Source organism: Gordionus sp. m RMFG-2023, chromosome 2 (assembly GCF_954871325.1).
Source record: "Gordionus sp. m RMFG-2023 chromosome 2, tfGorSpeb1-WG-v2, whole genome shotgun sequence".
Taxonomy (NCBI): Eukaryota; Metazoa; Nematomorpha; class Gordioida; order Chordodea; family Parachordodidae; genus Gordionus; species Gordionus sp. m RMFG-2023.
Window position 1 is genome coordinate 40,748,958 of NC_088776.1, and position 23,603 is coordinate 40,772,560.

Here is a 23,603-nt window from a genome sequence, read left to right on the forward strand (position 1 = left end):
GTGCATGTATATTATCACATTTACAATCGTCTTCAAACATATTATAGTAATTTGTACATTATAATAAATTAAATAATATACAATGGAGTAATTAATATATTTTATAATTATGTTAAAATTAAAAATAAGGAAACAATTTTAAGAGAAATTAACTAAAAAGCCTAGAGGAATATTAAAAAAGGAAACGACCATCAGATTATTATTTATATGAAAACGACAAAGCTTATACTATAAATTTATGCCAATTATCATAATCTTTCTTAAAAAGTGGACATGATTATGTGGGTGTTTCAGTCTCAAATATTGAATAAAAATCGGGGGAGGGGTACTTATCAGTCCCAAAGTTTAATAAGTTTATCCCACCCAGCCGATAGGATCTTAGAAGTTTCATGGGGATGCCAAAGCACGTTTATGCAAACATCATCGTGTGCTTTGAAAGAGGTGACGGAGCGAGTGCTGTTCCAGTCCCAAATCCACAGCTTACCATCGGCGTCTCCAGAGGTAACGTAAGTTAGGTCAGGGCTGAAATCGGGAGCGCAAGCGTAGCCCGCTACCTTTATTTACAAATTAGATTGATCATATATTTTTTTTAAAGTATGGAAATGTCTATTTATTTTTATCAATCATAAATTATATAAAACTTTCTTGGTAAATATGATTGTGCATTATAAACTTAACCTTCTTTTAGGTTCATTTATATTCCAAATAATTAGAGGGACTAAACGTTCTTATTTTAACTGATGAAATCTAACTGGAGTACGGTTCGCTAATAAAATCAATTTGTTTAAAATCGAGATTTATATCACCACGATTTTATTAACTAAATTTTATCAAAATACTTAATATAGTTAAAGACAAAGACTTAGATTAGTCTAAAACTTAATTTTTTTAAAATAAAAACAATAAATTGCATTAGTAAACATTACTTATTATATTTAAAAAAAATTAAATTACTTGTTTCATTTTAATCTTTATAAAATACAACTATATAAAAACATTTAATATTATATCCTATATAATAAAAACCGTGTTACAGTCGAGCTCAACATTTTAAAATCTCTTCCAAAAAAATGTAATTTAGAGGCTCAGGTTTTTAAGATAATAAATTTTTTGAATGTAAAAACACATATTTTAGCTTTTATAATTTAAATAAAATGCAATATTAATTTAAAACAAAGAACATACCAAACTATTAATAATATTAAATAAAATTTTCATATAATTTTTTAAATTTAATATTGAAATTTTTTATATACGTCGAATTAGGATGGAATCCCAAAGTGGGGATTCAAGATCTTGAATCTCCACGTTTTATTCGGAATCTTTTTAAAAAAATATTTAAATAATATTCCGAATCCCCATGAAAAAAGAAAAAAATATAATTACTTTTCACCAATAATTAAAAGGCCAAAATAAGGGATTTAAAAAGAAAATTTAAAAAAAAAGTAACTAGTATAAAATTAAGGAATAATAATGAATGAAAAATAAGGTTAAACATTTTTGTTTTTTTAAATTTATATGAAATATTTTCACATTAATATTATTTTAAAAAAATCCGAATAAAAAAAAAATATTTATTGCAACAATTCTTAAATGCTATATAACATTTCGTTGAAATTTAAAGTTGTTCTTGAAACACCTTTTATTCATGCAACCCATTTTTCAATTGCATAACGATGGTTTCCCATAGTTTGTGACATTCCGGAAGCTCTTAAATAGTTTTAACAGTTTAAATAAATAATTAATATATTTTATGTACACGAATTAATTTGAGAAGTATATGTGGTTACTATAAAAATAGCTTAAATTACCTATGATTGATATATCTTTGTTGGGAACTTCAAAATCATTTAATTTTATAGTTTTATATAGACTAGAGGCAATAAATGGTACTGAAATTCTTCCAGCACACGTTCCTACCCATATTTTGCTCAATTTTTAATACTTTCCCTTCTAAATTTTTAGGAATAAAATAGCTCAGAGACCTGCAGAGGTGCCATTTGCACGGCGCGGCCTGGATTTTTTTTAGAAAAAATAATATATTTATTTTTAATGACAATTTAAAATATTTGGTTTTAAATTATGCGGCCAAGCCTGAATATTTATATTAAAAAATTTAAAATACGATATGACCCGTGTATACCCCGAGCTTAGAGCCAGACCTGCAGGTTTCTGAAAAAACTGATATGAATTATCAATAAATTTAATTTTAATATAAATTTGTAATTGTATTGGGCGAGATTTTTTTTCATAGAATTTCTAAATTATTACATTTTGAAATGAAAATTTATTTTTAATATGAATTAAGAATCTTATTGGGCGGGATTTTTTTTCACGAATATCTAATTTATTACATTTTGAAAATTTATATTAATACAATATTTTATTTTTAATATTAGTTTAAAAATTTTTTTAATGCCTCAAATTTTTTTTACCCAAAACAGTTACAAAATATAATTTATATAAAAATATAATTTATATAAAAATATAATTTATATAAAAATATAATTTATATAAAATCATATTAAAAACACCCAAATACAAATCTATTCAAAATATAAGGAAGGAAATGTAGATAATATTTTTAACGATTCTGTCACTTTTTTATTGTTTACCAATGAGGAAAATTATGTGAAAGCTATATACATTGCTACTAAAATAGTAAAGGTTTCAATCAAAGATTAGCGCTTTCGAATTGTCCATAATATTACTAATAGTCCTTGTTCAAAAAATGTTGGCCATAAATATATGGAAAAATAGTTGTGTTACCAATAATATTGGGAATAGTATTTATAATATTTTAAAGAGCCCCATCTTTTATTTTATATTTAATGATCGTGGGGATCAAAACATAATTTATTCTCAAATAATTGAAAATAACTTTATCTTAGGTCATCACTTGTCAAATATCTGTCCTAAAAATTTAGAAAGGAAAGTATTAAAAATTGAACAAAATAAAATATGAGTAGGGTGTGCTGGAAGAATTTCAGCACCATTTATTGCCTCTAGTCTATATAAAACTATAAAATTAAATGATTTTGAAGTTCCCAACAAAGATATATCAATCTTCATAGGTAATTTAAGCTATTTTTATAGTAACCACATATACACCTCAAATTAATTCATGGACATAAAATATATTAATTTTTCATCTAAACTGCTAAAAATATTTAGGAGCTTCCCAGAATGTCACAAAATATGGGAAAACATCGTTATGCAATTGCAAAATGGGTTGCATGAATAAAAGGTGCGAATGTTTCAAGAACAACATCAAATGTTCAACGAAATGTCATATTGCATTGAATAATTGTTGAAATAAATAATTTTTTTCAAATTCGAATTTTTAAAAAAATATATATTCATGTGAAAATATTTATGATTTTATAAAAATTTACAAAAAATGTCTTTTAACGCCTTAATTTTACTATTTACTTTTTTTAAAAATTCTCTTATCCTTTTTGATAATTTATATAATTTATTTATTATAACAAAATATCTCTAAAAAATAAAATTTCTGGTGCCAGCCAGGCGGTAAAAAAAGAAGAAAAAAAATTATTTAATTGTTATAAAAAAATATATTCCGAATCCCCATGGGTTTTAAATATTAAAAAAATAATATTCGTGGGGATTCAAGATCTCGAATCCCCACGTTGGGATTCCGAATCCCACATGATTCCATACCCCAATACAACATATATACATCAATTTAAAATTAACTTTAAATATTGAAAATATTATAAATTTAAATGAGATATAGCTTTTAGATAAAAGTAAGCTGGACCCTATCCACCTAACGTCTTGCCCACCCCCCACACAACCTATCAAGGGTTAAATGGAATAGTTCTGTTTTTACAATATTTTCCAGCAGTTTTTCCGATTAAATATGTAAATATACCATTTTTTAAAATTAATTTCTCCGTGAAAAAAACTAAACACTTTAATGATAATAAATAAAGGAAAGGGAGATCCTACGAAATTATTTTAAATAGTATAAGTCATGAAAAATATTTTAAATTTTGTTTCAACAATAATTCCTCTTTTTTATAATTAATAAATACCATGTGGCCAGCGAAGGTCTTTTTCCTTCTCCATCTTAAACCCCCCATAACTTGATACATCAGAACTTTATTGTCCATAGATTGACATGCGAGCCATTTTTCTAATTAATTTTTTATACAAAATAAACCGATTTAAATTATTTTAAATTTAAAGAAAAGTATTCAATATAAAACGTTATGTTAATCAAATATATAATCATAGGTAATCGTACAAAACATTTTAAAATTTGTAAGTAAATTTATCCCATCTCGCTTCATAATTCCCTCTAAGTTTCCTTTTATATTACTGGTTCTAATATTTATGTCCAAAAAATTCGAAAGAAATACTTTTATTTTCTTTCTTTTATGGAAAGATATTAAAATTATTTAACCCAGCAAATTAATTATAATAATAAACTATTAGGAGAAATGGTGACGGCGGGTAAGGAATGCATCGATGGATCCGCTACGTAATGAGTGTCGACGGGTATATCCCTAGTTATAAATAAATTGTCATTTTTAATTAATGAATAATTCTAAAATAAAATTTAAGGAAATATGAAGTATAACTTAGAAAAAATAGTTATAAAATTAAATACTATAAAAAATATGATAGGAATAAAGTGTATATCAAAAATAAGTAATACAAAATTTAATAATATAAATAGGAGAAAGAGGACCTGACTATCAAATAATACTAATTTTCCAATTTTCTTTGTTCATTTTATTAATGTATCATTTATTTTTATGGGATAATGAATTAATAAATGCTTATAATTTACAATAAATGCGATGAGTCATTGTATTTAAAAAGGGTTCATTCACTTCGAGGGATTAAAGACCATTAAATCTATCATTTTCTTTCTTTCTTTTTATATAGATAAGAGGAGGGAAAAATATAATAAATAAACACACCATTCCCATATTCTAAGGGTTTTGTCATCCGAGGTTGTTACAAATTTTCTCCCATTGTCTATGAACGTTATCGTATTGATTGCGCCTAAATGTCGGTCGTATTCTTGTACTATATCGCCGGAACGGATGTCCCACTTGATAAAAAAAATTAAACATAAATTATAACATCTTTCCACCTCCGTGAATAGGATTCCATGGTTTTTGGGTCGGATAGTTGGAATTATATTTAATAAAAAATATAAATAAGAAATAATGAGCGGCAAAACAACCACGTTATATTAACACAATATTAATTATATTTAAAATAGACCTAATTCGATTTAAATTTAAACATTAGAACAAGATACCAGGTTTAATGAATGTGGACATTTCGATTGATAAAATATTCGGATAAATAAATCGGTCAATTTCTATTGATTAAAAAATTCCAACGGACAAAATATTAGAGAATAGTAACCTCCAAAGATGACGACCTTCTTATCTTGACCCTTTTAAGGAGGTCTCTCTCTATCAAAATTCTATTAAAAAGTAAATATAGTATATATATTTATATTGATAACATCTCAAAGGGTTTCAATGCACGATTGAAATTTTAAAGAAACAGTGTATTTAAATTTTAGATAATAGTTATTTGTTGTTGTAAGAAGGAAAGTCAGATGATCACCTTTTTCAAAAGATCTTTTTTCTTGTTTATTTAGATTGGAAAAGAAGAGCACTATGTTTTTAAAATGGGACAGTGTGTGATTAAAAATGCTATAATTAAGATATAGGAATATATGTATTCACCCCCACCCCGGTTCTAAAGATTGATATATATTCTGTGGAAAAAAACTAGAATAAATTCTATATTACATACATCTCTAACCTTAAATAATAAAAGCACCTTCTTATTTATACTTATATAAAGATAAGATCATATTTACCACCTTTTGCTTAATTTCAAAATAACTTTAAAAAATATATATAATAATATTTTACGCATATAATTTTTTTGTTGGTAGTTCCGGCTAAAAAGAAATTCTGTTTACTTTCCTCGGGGTTAAATTTTATGCAATAACACACTCTGTGATTCGTGAACTTCATTGTCGACTTTCCTAATAATAAATATTTTAAAAATATATTTATATTGAAAAGTAAACAAAAATGCTTCAGAATAAAATTTTATATTTACTTCTGAACCTAATAATATTAAAACCCTCGTCTTAAAAAAAAAGTTTTAGTTCCGAATCAAAATATTTTTTTAAAAAAGTAGTTATGGTTAGAGGTTTGCATTGGGTGGGTTTTTGGACCATAAGCCCAGTTCACGAAAAGCACTAGTTGAAGGAATTATCAATATTTTTCTTGCTAATCTTGATAGCTTATAGGCAAATATCTTTCTTGTCGTTTCCACCGAAGTAGTTTTAAATATACAAAAAAGTTTATTTATTTTAAGAAAAAAACTCTTATGATATTAAAAAAGGACATTTTAATTTTTAATATCCCAAAAAATTCATAAGAACAGATTTTTATTAATATTTACTTAAATTTTTTTTAACCCGCCCGCCTGCCTGTTCTTAAAAATTTTTTTATCCGCCCGCCCACTGTCGAATCCCCACTCAATGCAGACCACTAGTTCTGGTTAAGATTTCTAAAATTTTAAAAAATGGGTTATGTTCCAGTTCTTAAATTTGATGTGGCCCCGAGCTAGGTTTTGGTTCGAAAAAATCTGTTAAAAGCAATCAAAAATGAATTAGAATAAACCCTCTAAAATTAATCAAGCAGCCTTTTAAAAGAGTGTGGGAAAAAATTTTCAAAAAAGTAATTTAAATTTTTTTATATAGGAAAACTAAATCATAAAAGGTTTTGGAATTTTTAGGTAAAAGTTTTTTGAAGATGTTTTTCAAACTTTTGTTTCAAACAATATCTATATAAATTTGCGCCTTTGTCAGAAATTTTAAATGGGTTAGGGTTCCCATAGAAATGTTAAAAGATGGTTCCAGATTCTAAATCAAACATATTTTTAAATAATTCATTTTCTTAATTTAAAGGATAACATTTTGACCTTAGCTTAATTTTGACAAAAAAAGGTGGAGTTAGTATTTGACACCTTTTTAAAATTACTCGATTCAAATTTTTTTAGAAGAATAATAAATATAGTTTAAACATTTAATTTATTAACTATTTTAAAATGATAAATATTTTGAAATACCAGCTTATAATTTTATGTATCCAATATAAATAATTTTCTTTATATAAACCTAAAACGAATATTAGAAATTGAATAATTCAAATATTTTAATAAGGACTAATTAGAGCCTTACTATAATCAAGAGACCATTTAACTAATTTATAAAAAAATAAAATAGCAACGGTAAATACTAATAGAAATTTTAAAATACCTGTATTAAGATGCTCTCCTAAAATCATAGTTATAAGGTACTCAAAAAGGTTTTGTGTCAAGGAGGGAACTTAGCAATAAACTTTTGCCTTAATAAACTTTTGCCTTGTAGATCCTGATCATAGCCAACCCAATGATAAGTGAATAATTGGAAGCAAAAATATTTATGAACATAATTAACCTGTTTCGGTATCCCATAATTTAATATATTTATCATATCCAGCGGACAAAAATTGAGACCCATCGTTATTGAAGCATACATCTCTAACGGCTTGCGTGTGGCCAGAATACGTTTGTATGCATCTACGTTTGTTATAAACTTCCCATAACTTCGCCGTTGAGAGTGAATGGGGGTTAAATCACAATTTATTAAAATTTATGAGATCTCATATGCTCAAGCTACTAATAGAGATAAAACATGTTGATTATATTATAGCCCTAAGCCAAACCGAAGGACGGCTTAAACCTGAAAAAAACGAGCAGGGATTAAATGTTATTTTCAATTGGGCCAAACCTAAGCCTAAAAAAATATGTCCGTTTTGTCTCCTCTTTTATTAAAATAAAACAATCATTGTAATGTTATTAAAACATAATTATTTATTAAGGGGGGGGGGAGTATGGGAATTCACACGTAAATGAGAATAAAAAAATTCTCTAATATATTAATAAATTAATTTAAGTGAATAAAGAATTTTAAACTCAAAGTTAATAAATTGAAATATATACTCTAGATTAGGACAAAACAGTTACCAATCCTTATTTTGTATAACTTTATAAATATGTTATTTATTTTTCAATTAAAAATTACGGACCAGGATCCACCCTAAAAACAAATATTTGAACCCGGTTGGGCTTGGTTCACAAATCGGGCCTGACCATCACGGGCTTGCAGGGCTATAACTCATTTGAAACTATTTGAATCAGTTACTGATAAGTTATCCTTTTTGTAAAAAATGATTATGGTAACAAATTAATATATTTTTTAAATCTGTTGACTAATCTGCGTTCTTGGTATATGCTTAGAGTGGAATTTAATTAGTGCAAAATTGGTTGTAATGTTACTAAAATGAATGATATACTTTATATTTATAAGGGGTATATAGATCATTCGTATTTAGCCACAAAAAATTGTCTGATTCAATTATATCGAAATGACGGATAAAAAACTATTTATAATACAATATGAACATTGAATCGGATTTTATTCAAAATGTGTTAATTAGACATTTTAAATTAAATAGCCCATTTTTTATATAATGTACACAATCATTTGATTGATATTTTTGGTTTATTCTGTTCCCCATATAAATTTTTTTATAATGTTTTTTAAAAAATAGGATCGGTTGATATCAATGATCGACATCTAAAACGTATTTTGATATAGTATAGATGCTGTATGTTTGTATAACAAATTAAAAAAAACCTTGATTTTAGCGTCCATACCACAAGATAGGAAAAGATGAGCAGAAGATGGAAACCAACGGATAGCTGAAAGACCTTTGGTGTGTCCGGTATAAGTGTGAACCAACCTTTTAGGCAGATAACACTTTTCTGGGATATGATCGGCTTTTAGGTTAATACCTAAGTCTTGAGGAATATGTAAGAAAGATCTGCCTTGATAATCGTAAGCGTCGGGGACTTTTTTTTTAAAAAAAAGAAGTTAAATAGTGTATGACATTTTTTAGAATTAAAATTAATTAGTTATATCAATTAGACATTACCATTTCTTTTGTTTAATTTACTCAATCCGAATATTTCAATAAAAATGGATGAAAGTATTGTATGTGTCACATTAAAACAGAGATAATATAATATCTAAGTAAATATTATTGGAAAAGATTGATTTTATGTATATGTATTTATTGAAATATTTCTTGTAATGTAATTAAATATTAAGATATATAGGGTAGAAATATATATTGCGCACATATAGGTATATCGTTAAATCATTTAAGCCAAACTTAAAAAAATTGAGCAATTTATGAAAAGAAATTTTTCATATTAAAATACTTTAATTAATTTAACATTTATAATATATTTATTTATACATAGTGATGTAAAGGTAAGAAAATTCATGGGAAATAAGGAGAAATTTCATATTTTCCCGGGAAATTTCCCTACTTCTACATTACCATTTAGAATATAATTTGATTAGTAATTCCACCTCGATAGTGTTTTAGCACTACAAATTTTTATATTAAATTGCCCCTTTAATTGGTAGAAAATAATTATTAAACTCATTTTTAAAATGAATGCGCCCTGCCTAAAAAATTCAATCAAATGACACATAGCAAAATATTATTAAATTTTGAATATAACAAATTAGATATTTTAAAAGATTCTCTATTTAAGTATCTTTATATCAATTAAATAATTAATTTTACCATAAAAGATTTTATTACATTATTCTCTCTATATGGAATTTTTATGTTTAAACATAATGAAATTTTTTTATGGCAACTTAATTTGATTTAGGTAAGTACTTAATCAAATACATTCAGTTCGAGGCATTGATTAATTAACTCGGGTAAATGGGATTATTTAATAACTGGGGTCTTCAAAATCTCATTATTTCTTTCTCTTTTTAAAGTAAAAATTTAATAAGAGATGGTTCAAATAAAAGTTGGATAAGTTATATATTTCTTATTTTTATCTAGAATTTAAGGTAAAGGTTATAACTGATAATGAAAATCATCTTAAATTTTTTTTTAAAATAATGTGATTACATAAAAACAATTTACGTTAAAAAGATTTAAAAAGATGAGATAGGAACATTGAGTAATTATTCATGGTTCATAAGTTAATACCTTGAATTACTCATTGCTCAATGGCAATATACCTCTAAAAGTGAATAAAAATTGAAGAATATTATAAAATATATCAAAATTGTAATCAATAAAAATAAATGAGGTAAATTTTTAATATTCATTTATCAATAAATTACTATGTAAAACAGATTTTTCCATAAATATTTTCTCTTCCTCATCAGTCTTCTTATGTCTTTTGGCTAAAATTTCATTCAATTCGGCTTGCATTTCCTAAAAAACAAATAGATATGTTATAATTCACAGGGAAGGAACAATTGGCTTTATAATTGTATACAATTTAATAAAGTGTTTTTAAGATGTGATGATTCTGCCAATAATAATAACCTCTATTTAAAATTTTAAGGTAAAATTATAATTATATTGCTGATATAGTTTAAATCAGTTTTAGAAAATATCAAACAACTTACCATTATGATTAACACTAGGGATGCACCGATATTTTTTATAGAATCGATTTATTCTTTTCAAAATATTGGTTATCGTCCAATATTATAAAATTTTCCGATCCAATCGAATGGCGTTTAAATTTTTAAAAAATTTATTTCAAATATCATAATATATTTGTTTATTATGTATTATGTAAATAGATAAATGTTATTATATAAATAAGTGATTTAACAATAAAAATATTTTATATAGTTTTAGATTCATGAATATAAACTATAACTGATCATTATAATATATTTAAATTACTTATGTTATGCTATAGTTAAATTAAAGATATTATAATATTAAAAAGTATATGAGATGAGAAGATATATACATTAAAAATTTTAACGATTAATATGTTTACAGAATACAAAACTAGATATTATATCGGATCGATAATCGGCCGATATCAATAATAGACCTACAAAAAATGGTATCGGTACACCCTTATTGGCAATAAATAGTTTATTTAACTAAGGCTTAAGATGTTTGAAAATATATTTGTCAAGATAACGGTTTATTGTATCAGGTAATTGTATAAATTCCAAATAAAAAAGTTCTTAATATCCAAAAATTATTTTGATTTTAAAAAATGGAAAGAATTTTTGAATCCTGATCACTTATTCAGTTTTTTCTATTATCTATCAAATAAAAGTTTATCTGGGTCGGACAAAAAGTACTCTCAAATTATATTTGAAACAGAGATAATTTTTATTTTATATCCAAGATAGATTCTTGGTGAATATTTAAAAGATACATGAATGTATCTAAAATAAAAAATACTTTAAAAGAATATAATTTAAAACAAAATGTAAAACTTTTTCTTTATAAAATTGCATGGTACAATATAATATCTGTAAAAATTATGTATAAATTCAGTGGGAAATTAACAAAACTTGTATATATAATAAAATTTATATTTGTAAAAAATATAATTGTAATAATAAAAAATAAAACAAATATTTACTAAAGTAAATTTTGTAAATTCAATTATGATAAAACGTTAGTAAATATATTAGCGTCATTATAGCCGCATAGGGAAGGGACTTCTACCAAGGGGCTGGAAACATAATGAAAGATCGTCATTGAAATTGGAAGGAGGTAGTTATAAAGACGCTATTACAATTTGAATAATATTAAGGGGGGGGGGCAGTTTTGATTTATTTTACTCTATATTATTTTTGCTTAATTTACTTGTTAATTTTGATCGAAGTGTGGGGAGGGGGGAGTAAGATTTTAAGGGAGTGGTGGAATTAGTTCTTTTGTGCTATTTTAGATATAATTTTTTTTTTTTATTATATGAATAGAATTACCTGGAAGATGGTAAATCAGTATTGAATAAAAAGATATCTTATATTTTTATAATTATTCAGCCTGCCCTCTTTTAAATAGTTTAATATTTAATTCTACAAAATTGGTAACTGTAATTGGATTAATAATAGGTTCATTGATACTTAATTTGGTTTAGTAACTAGTATATACTAAATAATATATAAAAATATGTATTATAGGCTTATCCAAGGGGGAGATTTCCCTTCCTAGGTAAATTTAGAGGATTTTGTAAATAAAATATAAGCTAATAAAAATTATCTTGCGCGTCCCTTCCCAAACAATAAATATAATATGTCATTATAAACAATAATTGAAAAATGTAAGTAAAAGTTAATGATCTTTCAATATATTTATATTTTATTTTTAAGAAAATTATAGACCAAGGGCTTTTAAAAGCTGGTCTAATAACTCCAAATAAAATGTATGGTGAGGAATTAGCATAAAAGTGCCCCCCCCCCCAAGATATCAGGAATAAGTCTCGATTTTAAATAGGAAATAACAAAAACATAATCATAGGCATATTCAGAATTTTACTGGGGGGTGGGAATTTTTAAAGAACAGCCATATTGTAGATGGGGGGGGGGATTTTCCACTTTCCAATCCCTTGGTTCTGCCTGCATTAATATATTATAAAAATAATTAATGCAACCTTGTGGATTAAAAACAATAATATTCTATTATAACATTTTATTTATTTTGAATAGAATTTAGTAAACATTTCTAAAAAAATCGAACGTTCGCGTTCAAAATTCATTGAAAAAAATCGAACGCTTTCACGTTCACTTTCAAAAAAAAAAGGAATGCGTTCACGTTCGTTCAAAATTTTATGCTAATTTTTTTTAAAAATTTAATTTAATATAAATAAATGACTTATATTTTTAACACAATATATTAGCCATGTTAAAAAATAATATTTTATTTTGATAATAAATACAATAAAATATAGTGAATAAAAAGATATTTTTATTATTTGTTTTTCTTTCATCGATAAACGCTTGGCAGTTACTACGGCATTCGCGATACTAAAAACGCGCTCTCAGAAGAGGGGATTGCGGTATTATACTTAATATACAACTTTTTCAACGAGGGGAATTCATTAAAAACATTTATTGTTTTGTCCTTTGCTTCAAAAAATTTAGATAAGTTATCCTTCTCTAATCCATCCTCTACTTCCCAAGAACTAGATTAGCCCCAAAATAAAAAATATACAATAATAAGATATTTTAATTACCTTTTATTTAATAACTATATCAATATTCGTTTTTATCCCTTCCTCTTCCCAAACCCCAGACCAAGTCCAACCGATTAAGACCAAGAGTTAATACTTTAAACCAAAAAATATTTTAATTATATTTTATTTGATCACTATATCAATATTTTGTGTTGATTAAGATATTCATTCTTGACCCCACAAGTCACAGACCTACCCCAAGTATATTTATTATAACAATCAGAAAATATTTTAATATCTTTAATTTGATATTAGTGTCATTTAACAGACTGATTTTAGCCGATTTTAAAAAATGGTGAACTCAAATTAATTTTTATATTGTAAATAAAAATATAAAATCCTAGGTGGAGTAAATTTAAAGAAATCATTTTTATATTAAAATTTTATATATCATATAAAAGTTAATTATTTTTACAATAAATAAATTTATACTTCAAATTGTGTTTAAATTAAAATATAAACAATAATATTCAAATTAATAAACTATAATAATGGCTTGTTAATTAAAAAATTCAAATTAATATTAAATTTTTCAAATAAATAAAAATAAAAAGTGTTTTAAAATTGAACGAACATTAAATTCGAACAAAGTTCATCAAAAAAAAAGAACACGTTCAAAGTTCATCAAAAATAAAAGGAACTCCATTCATCATTTTTTTCAAAAAAAATGAACATCATTCACAAATAATTGAATTAGATTAAATAAAATATAAATAAATTTATATGATTTTATTATTAAATACATTCCATAATTTAATTTTAATGACTTACTTTTATTGCATGATGAGAAATCTTAACTTTAAAAATAATGTATGTAAATAATTTACACCTGCAACATTAGCAGTTTACATAGGTATTTGCATCAGAATCAACTCCATATTGAAATTTAAATAAGAAATTATATAAAAAATTAAAAATGAGCTCTTTTATTTCATAATGTGATAACTAAAAAGTGGCTGAATAATTTATAATTAACTGAAAAATAATACAATTATTTTTCAAAAATTTGTATCCACGATACTGCCCAACCCTGCAATATAATTAGATAAAAAATTAAATACTTAATAATATTTTTGAAAATGAGTGTAAAAGTGTAATAAATTTAATAAAATATTATATATTAAAATAGAATAGAATATTTGAAAATTAATTAATATAAATTTGATGTTTGAAATATAAGATATATTTTTAACATTTTTTGGCAATAAGAATATTGAGTTGGTGGACCGTTTTTGTTATCCTGATTCGATCGAAACTTTATCTTTTAAGGAAATTGAGTCAATATGTTTTAAATTGTTTAAACCAACGTTAACAGCTTTTGCTTCTAGATTTGATTTCGTTAGATTACGGAGAACAACTGAAACCATAACTGAATTTGCAGATAAAATTAGAACAATTGGCAAGCTTTGTCATTATCTTAATGATATTGACGAGCGTTTATGTGATCAGTTTATGGTTTGGAAATACCGGGATTGGAAAGAGATCTTAGAGCTCTATATCCCGACGGTCTTGATAGAGATAATAATGTACTGACTTTCCAATTTATTCTTGATCTGGCATTAGCTTCTGAGCGAGCAGATAAAGAAATGGCAAATAAAAATATGCCTGTTGTTAATAAGATAAATGATAATAACAAAAGAAATGATAATGATAATAATTATAAACATCCAATCAAAACGACGACTATATTTGATAAAGGCTATAATAAAGTCAAGAATAATAATACATTTGATAAAGAGAATAATAAATACAAATTTAATAATGATAAAGATTATAATAAACTTAAATGTTATAAATGTGGTTTTATTCATAACCGAGAAGTAGGCCTATTCAAAAACGAATTCGAATCGAATAGTGCATTATTCATATTCGATTCGTTTAAACGAATAGAATAATTTACTATTTGAATTCGTACGAATAATAAAATCTACTATTTGTACTCGATTCGAATTATTAGAATAATTCGAATTAATTTTTTTAATAAAATAAATCATACTCAAATATATTGACAAATTTTTTTATTACAAATTTGATTTTAAACAGAAAAAATTATAATATGTAATCAATAATCTGATAATAAATAATATATAATCAAGTTATAAACAAAATTAAAATATATATTATTAATTTAATTTATAATTTAAGCCAATTTTTAAGGCAAAGAGTTTTTCTTATTTTTCCTTCATTATATGACATGTGGTTTTTTGACAATAAATTAGTTCCTGAGAAAAGCCTTTCACAAGCAGTTGATGTTCCTTGTATAGATATATAATCCCTTGCCATTTTCGAGAGTATGGGCATCCGATATGCATTTGCTTTCCACCACATTAACGGGTCAGTATCACTCTTTGCTCTTGGTTCACTCAGATAAAAATCTATTTCACACAGTTGAATATTATTTTGTTTAAAAACAATGTCTAGCCTGTTTTGTTGAATTTTATCCTTATTTGTTTGACAGTTATAATTATGAGCTTATAAAATAAAATCATATTTAAATGGGGGTAAATTAAATACCTGTATATCTATTGTAAATCTCTTTAAATTTGTCCATTAACTTGGATATATCAATATCATAATCAACAGATATTGATTTAAAATATTCTACTTTAAGCCTGGGATCTAATATTGTGGTTATTATTGCATCATCGGCAGTTAAATTATAATAACCCAACAATTTATCACATGCTACTTTGAAACTATTGTTAAAGGATTTATGGAAACCAGGTTTTTCATTTTTTAGATGTTCAAGAATTAAAATATAATAAGGTATAACCAAATTATAAGTAGGATAATTCTCCCCACATAACATATTTGTAGTTTCATATAAAGGCAATAGTATAGCTTTAATTTTTATAAGATCCTCCCATTCTTCCTATATGTTATCAAAGTATTATATTATTACTAGGGGTGTACCGATACCACTTTTTGGAGGCCGATCCGATATTCCAGATATTTAATTGATATCGGCCGATAACCGATCCGATATCATATCTAAATTTGTATTCTGTAAAGATACCGGTTTTAATTTTTAATATTCTTTTTATTAGTACAACATCTATAATTTTACTATACCATAACATATGTCATTTAAATATATTATAATGATCAGTTATAGTTTATATTCAATTCAATTGCAATTATTTATATAATAAGTAATAACATTAATCTATTTACATAATTAGTAATAAACAAATATATTGAAATTTGAAATTAATATATAAAATTAATTTATCGAAGATTTCTTTTTAGAAATACCAAAATTTCCAATTTATCAGAGATCGGTCTGCGGTGATGGGGACTGTTAATATCACTAGTATCACTAAAAACAGATTCTGAAGAGATTAATGAAAACTTTTTTAAACAGAATGCGAAAAAAAATAACTATATTGCAGAATGTTTATTAACTAATTATTACTATTAAAATAATTAAGCATAAAAATATATTCCGATTTTATTTATAAAAATAAATGGATTTTTAGATATAACTTTTTTTAAATTTTGTTAAAAGCGCCATTTTATATCGGATCGGAAAATTTTATAATATTTGCCGATAACCGATATTTTAAAATGGGCGAAATATCGACCCGATCCGATATAAAATATCGGTACATCCCTAATTATTACCTAATTATAAATTTTAGTTTACCTCTTATATTTGTTTTTCTTGAAAAATTTTAATGTTAGTTATTACTTCATCAACTAATTTTGTTATAACAGGCTTTAACAATAAGCCCCTTTCAATCATTTGATAGGTGCTATTCCATCTTATTTCACAATCCAATTTTGGTTTTAAAAAATTTAGGGGAGGATGTAGGGAACTACATATATTTTTTAATAAATTTAATTATTGAGGGGAATTACGAATCACTCTAATAATGTTTCTTGGTTTTAGAATTGAAGGGTCTAAAATTTTTAAAATTTCTTTGGATATTAAATTAATTACATGGGCAAAGCATAGAATGTGCCCTATTTTTATTAAGGGATATTTTAAAGAAAATGTATCAATAAATGTTTTATTATTAGTTGCATTATAAAGTTATATAAAAAAATTTTATTCTCTAAATTATAATTTTTAATTATTTTGACAAAGGCTTTAAATATATTTTCACCTAAATGTGTTTCATTTATTGGACTGACATCCAAAATTATGTTATTTATTTTAAAATTATCATCAATAAAATGGGCTGTTAGCCCTAAAAAAGGAACCTGTGTTGGGCTAGTCCAAATGTCAGATGAAAAATTAATCTGACTTTTATTTTTAGATATTATTTCCTTTACCAATTGTTCTTTTTCTGCAAATGTATTATACATGTGCAATTTAAGAGTATTGGAGCATATTGATTTTACAGAACAATCAAGATCACTTATAAAATTTTTAAAATCATTAGAATTAATAATTTTAAAAGGAATATTATGATTTATAAATAATTTTAATAAATTATCCTTAAAATTAATTATTTTTGAAGAATTTGGTGTAGACTTTAAAAAATGTCAATTTTATTATTTTTTTACTAAGGTGTGAATGAAACCTATTATAATGATTAATAAGAGGAGATGTTGTTTTGCCTTTACATTTTATAATACTCTTGCAATGATTGCAAGCAACCTTTTCACTATCTTTAAGGATTTGATATTGATCCCATATGATTGCTCTCTTTGAGGAAATTTTCTCATCTTCAACATCAAGCATAATTTTATCAGAAGCATTCTCCTCTAACATAATTAGGCTAGCTAACAATAATTATTGTAGAAATGTAATATATTTTTATGTACCTCTGGTTTGTGTAATTTTTAATATAATTTATTATGAGTTTCAAAAATAAACTTTTCGTGAGATTCAAAAAATGTGGCAAATAAAAATTTAAATTTTCACTTCAGAAATTTTTAAATTTGTGCTAGAATTTTTATAAACACAAACACATCACCTGTCCGATTGGCAGGTCAACAAATAGAAATGAGAAATGTTAGATTTATTAAACATTTATTAAATATTACGAATAATTCGTTTTATACGAATCGAATAAATGATTATTCGTATTCAGATAAAACAAATAATTTATTATTCGTATTCGTAATTATTCGAATCGAATATTCGAATTATTTTTGAATAGACCTACCAAGAAGTGAGATGTCCAGCTACAAATGCGGCATGTAATAAATGTAAAAAAATTTGTCATTTTGCAGTTTGCTGTAAATCAAAGAATTTAAATTATATAAGAGTGCCATCAAGTGATTCTAATCATAATATTTGGAAGATTCAACAAAATCGAGAGAATCCAGCAAAACTAACTGCAGAGATAAATGGGTTAGATGTTGAATTTGATTTTGACACTGGTGCACAAGCGTGATAGGAATTGATATATGGTCAAGTATTGGACGACCAAAGATTAGGCCAACCAGTCCATTGACTGCATATGGTGATCATCCGTTAGACGTTAAGGGCGAGACCCAAGTCAATGTTAGGATTGGATTACAGACAAGTACCCTATCAGTGGTAATAATGAATACAACTGGGGTGCCTCTTTTCGGATTACCATGGATTATAGCATTCAATTTAGAAATGCCTCGTCAGGTTATGATTAAACAAGTACGCAATTTGGTCAACAATATTGAAAAAGAAAAATGTTGCATAACACTTGATTCTAGAATTCGATATTTGATTAATTAACATCAAGAAATTTTTGATGATAAGATGGGACACATACGTGATTTTGCAGTGCGAATACATTTAAAGGATACCGCTGTACCAAGATCGTTTCCAGCCCGTAGGGTACCATTTCCACTTCGCAAAGCAATTGAAATGGAATTAGACCGATTAGTGGCTGCAGGAATTATCGAAAAGATTGATTCGACTATAACCAGTGTATAGTGGTCAACGCCAACCGTAAATGTACGCAAGAGTAATGGCGATATTCGAATTTATGCTAATTTCAAAGTTACACTCAATCCATGTTTATTGTATGACCATCATGTTATTCCTACCTTAGACGATTTGTTAGAGAAAATCCAAGGTGGTGATAAATTTACCGTGGTCTGAAAGATGCGTACTTACAGATGGAAGTAGAATCGGAATCTCAGGAACTACTAACGATAGTAACTCATAAGGGCTATTTCCGTTACCGACGATTGCCTTTTGGATTGGCAAGTGCACCAACTATATTCCAAAGATATATGGATGAGTTACTAAAAGATTTCCAAATGACTGGTGTCTATTTAGATGACGTAATTATTCCTGGTCGAAATGATGAGGAGCACTTAAATAATTTGCGAATAGTTTTAGACAGATTACATGCAGTAGGTCTTACGGCGAAATTGACAAAAGTGAGATTTTTACAAAAATCGGTTTCATTTTTAGGGGTGATAATTGATAAATTCGGTATACATCCTAATCCGGAAAAGGTGAAGGCTATCCGAAATGCGCCAAAACCTAAAAATATACAACAACTTAGATCTTTTCTAGGACTACACATACTTTATTAGAATCAGAGAAACACTACGCTCCAATTGATAAAGAAGCTCGAGCACTTTTATTTGGTATTGAAAAATTTCATTCATTTATTTATGGTAGAAAATTTTTACTTCGAACTGATCATAAACCATTAGAGCGATTATTTGGGGAGAAACGCGATTTACCTAAAATTTCTAATAATCGTTTGACACGTTGGGCCTGGAAGATGGCTTCTTATGATTTTACAATAGAATATAGACCTGGTAATAAAAATGTAATCGCCGACGCATTATCAAGGCTTCCGATATTGACACGGTAGAGAATCAAGATTCTAAACATGCTTTGGATATTCGAAGTATTAATTTGGATGATATGCAATTGTCAGAAAATATTCTACGAAAAGAGTCGAAGCAAGCTTTAATATTAAAAAAAGTAGCAATACATATTCAGCAAACTTGGCGAAACTTTGATCGTCATAAAGATAAAGAAATAGTTAATTTTTATAATCGACGGGAAGAGCTTTCTGTCGATCGTGATATTATAGAATTAAGAAATGCAGTGTTAGGAATGATTTACCGGGGACATCCTGGGGAAAATGTAATGAAATCTATTTTTAGACTGTATTGCGTAGCAATACATATTCAGCAAACTTGGCGAAACTTTGATCGTCATAAAGATAAAGAAATAGTTAATTTTTATAATCGACGGGAAGAGCTTTCTGTCGATCGTGATATTATAGAATTAAGAAATGCAGTGTTAGGAATGATTTACCGGGGACATCCTGGGGAAAATGTAATGAAATCTATTTTTAGATTGTATTGCTGGTGGCCCAGATGTGATGTTGATATATAAAATTTTATCAAAATATGTTCTGGATGCCAGAAAAATAGACCTAGTATTCAAGAAGTACCTCTATATTCTTGGACTGTTGGGAAGGAATCTTGGGAGCAAATCCATATTGATTTTGCTGGACCAGTAGATTCGCGATATTGGCTAATTGGTATCGATTCCTACTCCAAATGGTTAGAAGTTGATCTAATGCAGAATACCTCTGCTGCTGCTATGATAAAACGACTAAAAAAATGGTTTGCTAGGTTTGGAATACCCAAGTACATTGTGTCAGACAATGGACCACAATTATTACCTGGGGAATTCCGTAGGTATTGTGATTTAAATAACATACGTCATATACGTTCGTACCCTATCATACAAAAACTTATGGATTAGCTGAACGTACAGTACGAACTTTGAAAGGTCGGTATTATGTGATGAGAGATTCAATTAGCGATCCCAAAGAAGCTATGACACAGGTTTTAACAACCTACCGATTGGGAGAGCATAGCTCCACAGGGAGATCTCCTGCTAAAATTGTGCTTGGGTGGCTATTGAAAACTAGTCTAGATTGGATCCGACCAAATGCCGAACACGAAATAGTAAAGGCCAATGATAGACAAAGCCTTCATCATGATTTACATTCAAAGGAAAGAGAATTTGAAATCTCACAACCTGTATGTAGTGTTGTTAAACAGCTCGTTTTGAGCCGATTTTTAAAAACTGCTAACTCAATATTTTATCTGAATAATATTCCGCAAGCCTGAAGATTTTTGTAGAAGGAATAAAGGTTTGAACATCTATTAGCAAAATCTCGAGGCTTAGGAAATATTTTTTTAGTTACAATATCGAGTTAGTCGTTTTTAAAAATCGGCTCAAAATGAGTTGTTTAACAACAGTACCTGTATGGTTAAATAATGAAAATACCAATGGTTGGAGAGAAGGAGTAATTAAAGAAAGAATAGGACTTTATTCTTATATTGTTGAATCTTCCGGGATAACATTACAGAAGCATGCAGATCAGTTAAGAAATCGTAAGTTATCCCAAATCATGAAAGTTCTTTGGAAGTTACAGAAATGGTTGTGCCATGCCAGTGAATGAAGCAAATACAAACACAAATACCACATTATGTTGTTCATCAAGGAACCGTAAACCTACAAAGAGTTTTATTGAAGAAATCTAACTTTAAAATGTTTGAAGGAAATGTAATAAATTAATAAAATATTATATATTAAAATAGAATAGAATATTTGAAAATTAATTAATATAAATTTGATGTTTGAAATAAATTGAAATATAAATTAGTAGTCATATTGTTTATAAATTAGTAGTTGTATTACTACAAAAAGTAAATATTAAGGAAATAAGAAAGTATAAAGAAAATAAAAAAGTATATAATTTGCAAAAAAAAATGCAAAAAGTCAAAAAATATATATATTTAAATTAGGTCTATATAGCATGATACAAAACTCAATATTTTAAAAATTATGATTAGTCTTCCAGTCCAGTTTTAGGTGAGAAGACTCAGACTGGATAGCTCCATACTCCATTAATTAAGGCACATAATATTTAAAAACAATATATATAAATAACATAATGGTTAAATATTTACCTCTGAAGGTTTTGAAACTGTCTCCTCATCAACAAATTTTGCCCAAGGTCCCAAATAACCATCTATATCTGATGGGTCATCAGATCTTGCTTTTTTTCTTTTTTCTGTAAAAAATAAAAATTCAAGCATTAATTATATTTTGATGGTAAAAAACTTTAAACTTTTTTTAAAATTTGCTGTTTCATCTGGGATGGTGCCAACTGTTGGGTTAGTAATTTGGGTATCAGTCTCAATTGATGGGTCCATTGCATAGCCTTTTAAAAAAGTTTTAGTATTCATAATTACATTGCATATAAATTTATCAACACATCTATTAAATGATGTAAAATTAAAAAATTATACCATCTACATGAAATGCTTTACGCTGCATTTCAAAATTTGCATATTGAACAAAATCAGGTTCTACAAATCCAGAAAATGTATTCTTCACTGCTCTACCCTGTTGGGTTTTGAATGGATTTTCTGGTCCAACCTAAAATGAGAAATTTCTATAAATTATTAATCCAGTTAATAACTTTTGGAGCAAACATTTCTTCATAAGTTAAATTTTCTGAAATTTCACGAGTAATTGGGTGCATATAATTTAAGGTGTCAATCGATTTCTAAATTAATAAAGGCGAAAATGAAATATTTCATAATTTAATTACATCAACGGGTATATATGGAATCATATTAAAATTTAATTTATTTTTCAGTGAGTCTAAAGATGTTGATATCGGAATTAAATGAAGCGGCTTTACATCATTTTCTGCTTTATAAATATCTGAATCTGAATCATATGAAGCGCTTAGCAATTCCATGAGAAAATTTGTATATATTGCTGACTGAATATACCATAAAAAATATATGACACCTATCATATGGCATATCAATGGCAGGTTTTCATTTTAAAGTAACCCATCAGTATCCAGTGTTGAGCAGGTCCTCCAAAAAAAAATCTAGATGCTTATTCTTTATAAAAAAATGAAAGATGCAGATACTAGTATCTTAATAAAAATATCTAAAAGATACTTATATCTTTTGCTAAATGAGAGTATCTTAAATACAAGATACTTTAAAAAAATTATCATTACCAATTAAATCAGAATAGTTTATAAAAAATAATTTTATTATTTAAACACGCATATTATAAGAATGAATATTTACAATAATTAATAAAATATTTAATGACGAGGTAATTATTATAATTGTTGTATCTGTCGATTTGTAATTGCTAGATATGGACGTTTTTGAAGATAATTTTCGAGAGGATATTATTGTTTTTAAATATAATTTTTTATATATATAATAAAGATTATTAGAAATTGAGTTTGTTAATGTTATGAAAATATATTCGTCGTTATAAATATATTTCGTCAGGGGCGTCGCTAGCCTTTACAATCTCAGGGGGCTCAAGGCCCCACATACCCACAAATTTGCGGGCCTTCGGCATGCTTTTGTTCAGTCTTCGGCCGCGATTTATATTAATATATACAAATGAAATTTGATAATTATGATAAATCAAACAACTTTCAAGATTAAATTGAATATATAGATGATGTGTTGGAGGTAAGAGGTATATT

The 23,603-nt window shown here is 26.4% G+C and overlaps 1 protein-coding gene across 1 annotated transcript; it reads right to left on the reverse strand.

Annotated features, from left to right (window-relative positions):
- Positions 1–22,866, reverse strand: LOC135925537 (pre-mRNA-processing factor 17-like). The gene is made up of 13 exons (XM_065460926.1): positions 22,689–22,866; positions 22,557–22,643; positions 22,384–22,513; positions 22,203–22,295; positions 22,042–22,145; positions 10,274–10,367; positions 8,753–8,967; positions 7,511–7,658; positions 5,931–6,046; positions 4,953–5,086; positions 4,456–4,532; positions 4,059–4,159; positions 1–554 (listed from the first exon to the last, which is right to left on the reverse strand). The coding sequence occupies exons 1-13, from the start codon at positions 22,839–22,841 to the stop codon at positions 333–335; spliced, it is 1,674 nt and encodes a 557-aa protein (XP_065316998.1). The 5' UTR covers positions 22,842–22,866; the 3' UTR covers positions 1–332.
- Between the last annotated feature and the right edge of the window lie 737 nt (positions 22,867–23,603).